The sequence below is a fragment of the Centrocercus urophasianus genome, unplaced genomic scaffold, assembly GCF_019232065.1.
Source record: "Centrocercus urophasianus isolate 14NV4802_14NV808 unplaced genomic scaffold, USGS_Curo_1.0 seq_24, whole genome shotgun sequence".
NCBI classification, from domain to species: Eukaryota; Metazoa; Chordata; class Aves; order Galliformes; family Phasianidae; genus Centrocercus; species Centrocercus urophasianus.
Genome location: NW_024884800.1, coordinates 13,506,283 through 13,518,465, shown reverse-complemented (window position 1 = coordinate 13,518,465; position 12,183 = coordinate 13,506,283). Strand labels below are relative to the sequence as shown.

Below are 12,183 nucleotides of genomic sequence, written 5' to 3'. Positions count from 1 at the left end.
ACCAATCTATATTGCACTGGCTTTTCCCCTTCCCTCATTACCTCCCACCACCTTGAACAACTGGAAGTGATAGTTGCTGCTGATGTTTTTCTTTTCTTTCTTAGCATCTCATCCATCTTAATTCAATTATTTCTTTAACTATCCTTATATCATATTCTTTAGACTCAGACAATTTGAAAGCATGTATTCTGAGTGCTCTTAATCCTTTCTTTCTCTATTCCAGGCTGCAGTCATTTTGTTCTTGGCATTACCTGTTCTCACTATCTGCTTGTGGGTGATCTGGTTTGGAAGTTTGATGCAACAAAGGCACTGATTGCTTTGATTTTCTTTACCATTTAAATGATAATGAAATTCTGGGAGAGCACTGCCTTGCTGACTACACATTTTAACTGAAACCCACCAGTATATTTAGGTAGAAATAATCCATACAGTAATAAACTGTCCTTGCAAAAGACTTTATAACAATTCTCTCTATGTTTTATAATAAACATGGGTTATTTGGCACTGCTGTTAAGTTTTCACTTATTCAATTTTGAAAGAGGCTATACCATCCCTTGCAATTTCACTTTCTTGTTTTTATAGGTCCTCTAACTCAAAGCTCAGATTAAGATCTACGGTCTTCTTTAAGAGATCTTCCTAGGATTTTTAACACAGTGATACTACTAATGTTATTTAAACGATGATAAACTGAGAAAGTGTTTAAGTGAACACTTGCATACATTTCATCGGGTTCTTATTTGATTATATATTTGACTATGATTATAATTTTCTTCCTTCAGTTACTTGTGTTGAGTGAAGTACACAACATAAACAATGTATTATGTATTAAATATACTCGTATAATACTCATATTATGGCATCTCTTACTACACACTGTCTGCTTACAATTGTAGGATGTCCACACAAGCAACTGGGCTGGGCAGTTCTTTTATTCCTCTATTTGCAAAATACAGGAATGCTGCTTGCAAAGATAAGCACAGGCTATTTGTCCCATGAAGCTTACCAGCTGGGTTGTTTGCTGCCATGAACAACCTGGAATGTGTCCATCCCTCAGACACAATAGAACAACTTCTGCAGCTACAAGTGCAGGTGTCTGTGTCTCTTCCAGTCTGTCACCACGTGCAGTGCCTGTGGGCTGTTCCTGGGTCTTTCTTGTCTCTATAGGTGAAAAAGATCTATAAATAGGATAGCAACGCATTGTCAGGTGGTGTTGTCTCCGATGCAGGGATTTCTTTTGATTGTGTTCACAAGGAAATGAACTTCTTGCAGTCATGCTCTACCAATCCTTTTCCTCATAGCTGGGTGGGAGCAAGAAACCTAGGTATGTGACTAAGGGAGATGAGGATCAAGATGTGAGCACGTCTCTTTTGTTGGACTAGTAGTGACAGGCCTGTGGGTGCACATCTCATTTCAAACTTGCACTGGCTGGTGTGGCAGTCTTGAGATGCTGGGGGTTCTCAGCGCGTGGAGGTGTTGATAAGAGTGCTGGCTGGGTGCTGCGCTGCTGGGCCCCTCTGCTCTGAGGGCATCTGAGTGGTGTGAGGAGAGGCAGGGAACGGGGGTCATGGATAAAGGAGTGCAGAATGCTTATCTACAGCAAAATGGTGCTGGTGGGTTCTGCTGCTCATAATCAAAGCCACCATTTCTCTTGTGCAGATCTCACTTTTGTATCACCAGGTTACAGCGATGAAGTGTTGGCAAGTAACTGCATTGTTTGCTTATATAAAAGATGCACAGAATCGTTAAGGTTGGAAAAGACCTCTGCGATCACCCAGCCCAGCTGCCCACCTCCCTCCAATAACCACAGCTGTCAGTGCCACACTGGCCCTTATCTTGACGCCCCAGGGACCGTGTCCTGCCTGTGCAGCCCGTGTCAGCATATCACTGTTCTTTCTGAGAATGATTTTTTTGCTGATAGTCAACTCGAACCACCTCTGGTGTAACTTGAGGACCTTCCCTCTCGTCCTATTGCTAGGACTGCGCGTACACCTGCCCGATTCCCTCAGTTTTGATCACACGAACAGTTTACATCTGTTATATTCGTAACCCGCACTCCCCCTGGCCGGAGGGAGACGGGCGGGAGGCGGGAGCGCGCGGGGCGGAGCGAGGGCGGGGCGGGCGGCCGCGCTCAGCCAATCCGGGGGGGCTCGTCCATTTTTCGGCGTGAGGCAGGCACGTCGGTGGGGTGATGCTGCGGCGCCGGGAAGGGGCCGGCAGGGCGGCGGGAAGCGGCCCGCCCGCTCGGGCTCAGCGCCGCTCCCTCCTTCCCGCCGTTCACCGAGGCCGGGGGCTCCGGGCACGGGGCCGGCTCGCGGGCGGCGCCGCGCGGCGGGAACGGGCGGGCGGGCGGCTGCGGGGAGCGTGGGGCTGCGCTCGGGCCGAGGCGCGTGAGGAGAAGGCGGCGCGGGGCAGGTAGGGGCGGGCGGCCGTTAGCGGCGGTGCCGGGCTGAGGCTCGCCCGCTCAGTTCATCCGTCGTTCCGTCCGTTTCCTCGCAGGCTGCCGGCGCCCGAGGGAAGGGAGAGAGCTCTTCTCTGAGACACGGGGAGGAAGCGGGACCCCCGGCGTTTCATGTTCCGCCGGCCCGACGGCATCTCGGCGTTGATTCCGACCCGCTCCCACCCGCGCTCGAACAGCGACGGCGAAGAGGAGCGGCGCCGTCCCGCCATGTCCCGGTACGGCCTCCGCAACCTGCTGGACTGGCTGTATGGCGGGGTGGACCCCAGCTTCGCCGGCAACGGAGGGCCGGAGTGCGCGGCCTTCCTGTCCGGGCGGCAGCGCTTCGCGGAGAGCCTGGTGTTCCTCAGCCTGGGCGCCGCCGAGATCCTCGTGGCGCTCCGCAAGCTGCGGCAGCTGCACCGCGGGGAGCTGGAGGGGCACCTGCTGCAGCAGCACCGCGCCAAGACGGAGAGCCTGGGCAAGAACCTGCTGCTCGTGGCGCTGTGCCTCGTCTTCGGGCTGGAGGTGGGCTTCAAGTTCGCCACCAGGACGGTCATCTACCTGCTGAACCCCTGCCACGTGGTCACCGCCGTGCAGGTGAGGCTCGCTTTGGCTTTGTGCTGGCGAGGCGGTCGGTCTGTGAAGGTTCGCACCTTCGTAGCGGAGGTTCGAATAGCGAGGGTTCGTACACACGGTTTAGAGCTTGGCTTTACTCGGCTGAACTGAACGTGGGGAGGAAAAAGGTGAAACTGCAGCTAACGTCAATGTCTAGCGCCGTGGATGAAAAGGCTTTTTTGTCACCGGAAAATGCTGTTCCCACCAGCTGCAGTGAGATAACTTGTGCCAGATTTGATTAAAAACAAGGTTACTGCTCAAGAGCCTGTGTGATTTACACAGCGCTTTTTTGCAAGGGGTGCGAATGTGTTTTGTGAAGTTGTTAAAGTTGCAAAAGTTGTTTTTTGGTGACAATCTTGTTTTGCTTTTCTAATTTTAAAAGCTGCGTGATGATCATGCAGGTGAGGATCATGCGTGAGGATAACAGGTGTTATCCTTGTCTTCTACACGGTGGTGAATGAACTGAGATGGCTTGATACCTGTGGGTGAACTGTGCTCTAACAGGTTGTGGCTTAGTTGCTGATAGATGGTAATGCACAGTATGTGTAGTTGTCAAACTAATAGAGACATTCATAATTAGTGAGTGAACTGTGATATCTGAAGCTTACAAACTATTTGTGTACAGTTCTGTGCATGTACTTAGCTCACTGAGGTTGTCAAAATAATCCTTTTACTAATTTTGCTAATTCTCTACCATCAACACTGGGTAGGTAACTTACAACGTTTGAACTCAACAACAAATAGAAGATTATATGGAAGTGTGGTTTGTTTTTTTTTTTTTTTTTTTTTAAAGCTGTTGTGGTTTAAAAAGACAGAAATAACAAATTGGATCAATACCATTCCTTTTCTGTTTGCAGATAGTATCTGATAGTACTAGAGGTCTGGGGGTGAAGAGGATCCTTTCAAGAGAGGTCACACAGGCTCTTACAGCAATAATTGGGACATCTACAGAAGTTCCTGTTCCAGAATTTAATTAGTAGGTTATGTGAATTCCTAAGCTGTGAGGCAGTGCTAGGTCAGTATTTTACACCATAGTAGAAATGCTTTCCATAAAGTTGTAACAGTTGTTGCACAATCAATTAGTATTGGTAAGGAAGTGGAAAACAGAAGGTTTCCAAGAGCTGTACAAATAATGGAAAAATAAAACAATATAGCCGCATTCCATTGCTTGGCAACACTCTCTATTTACTGGAATGTTTCCTGTTAATTCTCTGAGATGATGATGATGACATTTTAGCATTATGATTTGAATACTTTGTTCTCTTGATAAAGTATTATAATATTGTTTTATGATTTCACTATGGTATTAACAAGAAGTAGCCATCAGAACGAGGGAGGTGATTTTGCCCATCTGCTGCCCTCTCATGAGACCCATCTGGAATACTGCATCCAATTCTGGGCCCCCCAGAACAGGAAGGCCATGGAGCTGCTGGAGCGGGTCCAGGGGGCCACGAAGATGATCAGAGGGCTGGAGCACCTCTCCTGTGAGGACAAGCTGAGAGAGCTGGGGCTGTTCAGCCTGGAGAAGAGAAGGCTCGGGGAGGACCTTATAGGGCCTGCCAGTACCTGAAGGGGGCCTACAGGAAAGCTGGAAAAGGAGTTTTTATTAGGGCAGGTAGTGACAGGATGAGGGGAAATGGCTTTAAACTGTAAGAAAGTAGATTTAGATAAGATATTAGGAAGAAGTTCTTTACTGTGAGGGTGTTGAGACACTGGGACAGGTTGTCCAATGATGTTATGGATGCTCTCACCCTGAAGGCGTTCAAGGTGGATGGAGCTTTGAGAAACCAGGTTTGGTGGATGGTGTTCCTGCCTATAGCAGAGGGATTGGAATTAAATGCTCCTAAAGCTCCCTTCCAACCCAAACCATTCCTTGAAAAATTAGTGCTTACAGGTAAATTGGGAGTGACATTGTTTAGCTCACTTCTTCATGCCTACCCTCAGAGGTAGAGAGTTAACCTCTGTAGTCAGACTTGGACAATTCTTAATCTATCAGAGCAGTTGTGGTACCTTCTTTCTTATCCTGTGCTGATTACTCACTAGAAATGGTGTTACTGCACTTTGTGAAATTGAGAACACGGATATGTCAGCAAACTTCAGAAGCAATGCCCCTTCATCCTCAACCAGATGTGTTAGAAATGGGCCTGGGCTTAAAGTAGGGAAATAATACAGCTGCAGAATGGACACTTTCAGCAGAGAAAACAACTTAGAAACAATGATAGTTTACCTCTGTCAGCAGGAAAATAATACACAGTAGGTAGAATCTTGAAAGTGTTCTTCTGGCTTGACCTTGCTGACAGCAATAGGTTGGCAAGATGAAATGTATGAAAATGTCATTTATCTCGCATTACTGTTCTTACAGCATCTTGTACATTATGCAGCTGCAGGGCCGGAATGTGAGGATGAACAAGGTAGGAGGTGAAGAGTTGAAGCATGCTATAGCTTTTGCAGTCCTGTCAGAGGGAAGCCAGAAGTGGTTGTTTGTAAAGTTCTCTTCATCCACTCAGTTTCTGTTTTCTTCATGTGAGGCTGTTTCTTCTCAGCAGCAAAAGCTCTGGGCTCTGTGCCAAAAAATATTTGGAACTGGAAGTTGTCCTTCAGACTTCATCTGCGTAAGGCTTCTGCTTTTGAAAGACCTAAGGCTGAAATGAAATGACGAAATGAAGTGGGAATTATACATGTGGTGCATTTGAGCAGACAGAACTGTGTCGTATAATGGCTACCGTGCTCTACTAATGAGTCTGTTTAGATCAGGTGTCTAATTTCTGCTTATCACACCGACCTGTGTTCATATCAAATCTTTTCCATAAGCAGAAAAACCAGTTTACATGTCTTACTGTTAGGATGGAGCGTTGGTTGAATGAATGTATTTAATTGCTGAAGCAGTTATCCTGGTTATGGGATTGAATTTGTTGCCATCATGCCACTATTTGGATAATATGCAAACACTGCTGCTGATTTCCAGCCCAATGATAGCTTTTGGTGTCTTGCTTAGCTTAGAAACAGTGTTGTTTTTTTCACCAGCATTGTAAGCGCAGCATCAATGAGAAATCAATGAATTTTTAAAGTTTATATCCATTTTAAGCAAAAAGTGAAATGGAAAATGTTTGTTTAATGTGCTGTTTCTGCTGTGGGGCTGGGGGTGTTTTGGTGCAGAATGACAGCACACGGTGCAATAAAGGGGGAAAGGTTTTTGAAGGAATTCTGGATTTGTGCTCGTTTCAGGACTGAGTACATACGGGGGTATGACTGAATCAGTGCCGCTGCTGCAAATCCAGCATAGAAGCTGTACTAACAGAAGCTGTAGGGGGTTTTCTTTTCTTAAAAGTGAAGTCCCCTGGGGTGCTGTGAACTCTTTTTTCCTTGCACAGCAGGAAAAATCCAGCATGCGTTTAGCAGGCTGTGTTACTTTCTCAAGACATCAATTGTTTAAAGTATTTTAGGAACCATTTATTGCATTGAATTTAGAGATGTGAAGGAAATCTTTTAAGTTTCTGCTTCAGCAATGCTGGAAGGAGGATTCATCCCAAAGCATATAACTGCATTATTGATCTCCAGATATTTGGTGTAGGAGGCTTTTGCAGCTGTTGCTCACAATCAGTGTAACTTAACTAAATTGCATAGAGTTGTCTCTGGGTAACCCGTAGGACATCAAGCAGGAGATGCAGGCAGATAAAGCTAAATGAAGACAAATATAAACTAGAACCCAGAGATGAAATTGGTCTGTATTGTGACCAAGGAATTTGGAGCACAAGATGTAGGAAAATATTTGTATACACCAGTTGTGGGGTTTGTTAGCAGCAGAGGTACAGCTGGTCCTCTTAGTATGCTCTGAGTTGTCCACTTCTTTGTTTTAAATATGCCAGTGCCTGACTTCAGAGTGATGACTTAACACCAACCTATAAAATGAGATTTAGGTTGGTTTTGCTTCAGGAGAAGCTTTCTATAAGGCTGTTTGCAAGTGTTCTTACAAAATAATTTATTCCAGGTGGGTCTTCAGCTGATAGATTGCCATAATCTCTTTCAGTTACCGTAATATCTTTCAATTGCTCACTGAATGCTCTTTAGGCAGCTCAGGACAGGCATTTGTGTGCTGGAAGGAAAAGATGAGCCTAAAATAATGCGGAGCCAAGTTTCACCCAGTGATTTTTGAGCCGATGTTCATGTAACTAAAATCAGTGCAGAGTGCACCTGTAATTCAGTGAATACTAAATCCTGGGTTCGTTGTTTCCAGTTCTGGCTTCTTAGTCACCTGGGTCCTTCCTGTCCTCTGCAGAACAGGCTGCCATGTGAGTGTGGGTTTCATTCGTATGCCTTGCTCCTAACGCTTTGCGATGTCTGGAAGAGACCAGTTAGATTGTGTATGTTTTCTATATTCTGTTTCTTCAAAAGCTCAAATGAAAATTGAAGAGGCATTAATATCCTGAAACTGATTACAGAAATACTGGAGATTTTTATAGAAATGACACTGAACTGTAGCCAACAGGTGCTGTTAGGTAACATAAGCAACAGCCCCCAGGTGGAGGTTTAATGAGTTGTTCAGTTCTTAAGGGATTGTAGTATTCCAAAGAGAAGATTATTAATAGTTCTGTCTGCTGCTGCATGTATTACAGTCCTTGTGTCGGATGTAAAACAGCAAAGGCAAAGTTTCCCATGAATTTATGCATTTTTCAAAATGTGCACCTCTAAATGTCTATTTCTAAAACTCTCTTCTTTAAAATACATGTACATCCATGTAAATAATTTTTGTGTGTATTTTTACACACAAAACCTGCAGAACGTGCAATTTTTAAAGCACTCTGGAAATCAGGATCAGGTTTCAGGAGATCTGATAAAACGGAGGTTTAGTTCAATTTGTTATTTTAAGGTTTAAGAGAGATAAAAACAAAGACTTGTGAAAGTGAAGGCAAAGTGTTTGGAGTATGGCGTGGTTTCTTCCCAAGTCTGTACATTCAGGAGGAGTGTGAGGCTGCTGTTGTGAGGCAAGCAATCCTTTCTGGGCTCTTAAATGCTGTCTGGTAGCCATCACTGAAGTGGAAGATGGGCATAATCACAGCTCACTGACATGCCAGACTATGAAGTGTGCTGCTTGGTTTTCAGATCTGCACAGCACAAGCCTTTCTGTAATTTCAAATTACTCTTTCATATCTCCTATTAAAGCTGATTCCTAGAAAGGAAATTCATCGCAATGTGCGGTAAAAAGGGCAGATGGAAAAACAATTAAAGCACTGAAAGCAGCAGTAGTTCTTGCTGGCACGTCTTATTTCTTGCCTATGGGTGTATTTTGCTTCTGGAAGGATGATGGCAGCTCAGGGGCACAGGGATGAGGTGATGTGTCATGAGGCAAACCAACAATTCCTTTATGTGTGGTCTTGGATGCTCCTGAACTAATAGCTTGGCATTCAGTTAGTAGAAGACATGGCTGCTTGAGTGGCTTCATCTGCCCTTTCAGTAACTGATTATTTCTAGTTGTTATAATATTTTAGAGGCTTTAATTGATGCTGTAATGAATATCATAGTTTCTTGAGCTGGAAAGAAGCTTTTCCATGATAAGTTTAACATTGCATACATAGTTTACTCCTTTGCTTATTTTTTGTTTAGTATAAAAAGGAATTGAGAAATATCGGTATGAGGAAAGACAAGGATTCTTATTCACAAATAATATAAATATTTTTAATAACTGGAAACAGAACAGCAAATGCTTTCAGGCCATGAGTCACAGTTTGCTGTCTTTGAGGAGGTTACAGTTCAGCTCCTTGGGCAAGATTTGGCCAGCACATGCTGTATCTTGAGCTGAAAATGCACACTGCTTTACTTCAATCAAGGTGGTGCAGGTCATGACGTTATCTCATGGTACAGTGAGCATTCCAGTTGAGGAATTTGGTGTGTTGGAGACTGAACGGACTGGTGTATAGCAGACTGAACTGCTAGGCTTCAGAAATACCTGCTGCGTTTGAGGATAGAATGCATGCTTTGCTAACTCTTCTCCTTATTCTTAGGAGAAAAGAATAAAAAGGGGAGAAATAAAGTAATATGATTCTCTAAAAAGTAGAGATTGCATAATAGGAAATTGTAGATGGAAAAAGCTTAAGTTAGCCTAAATATTTACAGTGGGGATTATTACCTAAACTAGAGAAATTATTAGGCAAGTGGATGTTGTTTTCATAAGATCATAGATTTAATACAAATGTTAATCACAGTGTAAGTTATCTAGTTTGAGCAGCATGAGGTCATCTACTTATTTAATTACTTTGGAGAACGAGGCTCTTGGGAATGGTTTCAGTGTTCTGTCCAGTGCTTTAATGCTTCACCATTAAGCGTAATGCATTTTAGGATTTCTACCTAATTTGCAGTTTAACAAACCATTCCATGCCAACTGTTAGCTAGCAGCTTCAGCTGGTCTTTCAGAAATCACTGTCTGATGCCTATAGGAACTTCAGTGGAGTTGTAGAGTAAATGAAGTAACAGCAGTGACCATATGGACACCGTAAATGTTCCAGGCATTGGGCTGACCTTCATCTTCTGACTTCCATTCTTCAAAATGCTCCTTTGCTGCTTCCCTCACACTGCTGTACGTATTTGCTCTAGCAGTAGCAGATGGTGAGCTTTACTGCAGCAGTTGTATGACGTACAGCAACCTGAACCGTGGTGATGTTCACCCAGAGGAAGTTCTGTGCCATGAATTTGAAACCTGCTGGATGTGTAACAGGACTCGTGTTTCTCGTGACACTTCCTCAGGGCTTTAGATAGTAAGGGTTCACATCTGTTCAGACTGCCAAGTAAATAGCTTCTAGTGTGATGCTTTGGCAGTCGATGGCATTTTCCAGGAATGTTATCAGGAATATGTTGTTATATGTTGTAGCTTTTTATGGGATTGTATTAGTATTTCTATTTCTTTGAGGAAAATGAGCTTTTGTAATAATAAAACTATTGCACATTAATTGTCTTAATGTTTTTAAAGATACTTCTCACCGTAGGATATGCACTTGGTATTGTCCACTTGTGCAATCAAAAATGATTTCCAAATTTCCAGTTAGTTACCTGTAACAGAATCATTGGGTAATTGCCTCTTGGAGAAGTAGAAGCCTTCTGACATCTTGCTTGTGCATTAGCCCACAAACTTGAAGTGCTCTTTTTTCTGGAAGCTTCTGACATATAAGAAGTGAAAGCAGTCTTGAGTAATGAATGTGAAAAATGATTTATGGAAGACGTTCAGAGAAATCCTTATCGACCATTAGAATCCTCCTTACCAATAAGAGAAACAAATTAAGGATGTTTGACTAGGAAGCGTTGGTGGGGGTGCTAATGGCTTCTATTTTTTCCCATCTAGGGTTCTGTGGTGGGAGCCCAGAGTACTGGGAGAAAAACATTTCTATTCATACTTTTTTACTGCATTTCTTCAGTTGAACAAAGGCTTATATCTATGTTCAGTGTTGCAAAAGACCAGGGAGCAGTTGAACTTTTCCATGTGTGGAAAGTAGGTGTTTTACCTTCACTGTCTGAGGCTGAAGATGTTCCAGTGTAGCCAAAAAATCAAAGCCAGAAACATTCATTATACCATTCAAGTTGTGTGCTAAAAATACTTTCTTGTGGGACATTCTAATTGTTTGTAGCAATTACGATTTTTTTCACCCACGTGAACATGAGTAATTTATTTCTCAACTACTCTTGTGATACAGTGAGATAGGATGTTTTTTGTTTGGATTTTGTGAAGGAAGGAACAGGCAGAATTGAAAACGTATGGTTGTTATTTGGGAGAGATGGGGAGGAATGGTGGTTGGATGGGTTACTGAAGACCTGAGACTTAATGCCTGGATGAATTAAGGTTTCTAATTCTTTGATTTTCTTAGTTTACTTTTTTTTTTTTTTTGTAATTTTTTCAGCTTCCCTGATCTTTTGACATTATTTCTTTAATGTCATCTTTTTGAAAATATGCCATAGCAATTAAAGAAACAAAAAACAAACAAACAAAAAAAAAAAACACAAAACAAAACCAAAACAGGAATATTATTCAATTTGCTTTTATGTGTTCAATTTGAAAGAGCTGCATCTATCCAGCACATAACTGTATGTCACAAGAAAATGCTCCAGATGTCCTTCTGGCACTGGAGAGTTGAGGAAGAGTAGAGCAAGCCTCTATTACATCAATTCTGCTACTGTAGGAAGTGGATATGGCATGTTATGGATATGGAATGTTATGCATATGGAATGTTATGCTCAGGGGAGAAAATAACAAAAGTGAAGACAGACCAATATCCACATGAATATCTTACTGGGAAACCTCGCGAGGTCTCTCAGCGTCAGTAAAAGTTATAAGTAGAAATTAATCTAAATTCAATATGAAACAATTTTGTTAATAACTGAATATTACTTTCTTTTGTCAGCCTTTTTGTTCTTTTCCCCCCTATATAAGTTTCTTTTGCAGGTTTTGCTAATTGTGTTAGGCTAGGAACAGAGGAGGAAGTAAGTCAGCCACTGCCAGCAAGGGGATGGTGCAAATGTTGATTAGAGAACAAGGAAGGAAAATAAGCTCAGTCACACCTTCTCTCTGAAATCCCAGTTTCTAAGATATCCTAACTAATATAACTAATTCTACTGCACACCATAGAAGTAGCTTAGTCCTGTGTTAATTAACCCTAAAACATGAGAAATCTACAAATCTTTCACCTCAGACAGTAAAAGAAGGTGAGTTCAGTCAGTAAAGTAGCTAGACCTATGGAAGGGAAGGCTAACCAAGGATGTCCAAGGGGCTGTAGTTAATTTAGGAAACATTGGATTGGAGAGTAGAGGATGGAAATAGTTCAGTGTGCTGCTTTTGTCTCAGTGGAACTGTGAGGCTGGAAGGAAGGGCTGACACGCTCGTATTTCTCACAGTCTGCTCTATGGACCACAGGAGCAACTCCTACTGTGGTATTACTGAATTATCTGCCAGTAATGTTGCTTTGAGTTATGAGCATTCTTAATGCTGAATAAAACATTCTGCAGGACCAATTAAGCTGCAGTAGGAGAGCTGTACTTTTGTTCTAAAATATTAAGCAAATTCAAATTGCTGCTGTTAGCAAAGAGAATGTCAGATCCTCTGATCTTTCTCTCCTCAGATTTGGCAGTTTTGAAGAGTAACACTAACCCAG

General features: G+C 43.0%; 1 protein-coding gene across 1 annotated transcript in view; it reads left to right on the top strand.

Moving 5' to 3' along the window:
* The first annotated feature begins 2,359 nt into the window (after positions 1 to 2,359).
* The window catches only part of TMEM164 (transmembrane protein 164), a 40,709-nt gene continuing 30,885 nt past the window's right edge, over positions 2,360 to 12,183 (top strand). Inside the window, exons 1-2 of the mRNA XM_042825327.1 lie at positions 2,360 to 2,412; positions 2,497 to 3,034. Coding sequence (XP_042681261.1) covers positions 2,570 to 3,034 — 465 coding nt within the window. The 5' untranslated portion in view covers positions 2,360 to 2,412; positions 2,497 to 2,569. The remainder of the gene's footprint in view (positions 2,413 to 2,496; positions 3,035 to 12,183) is intronic.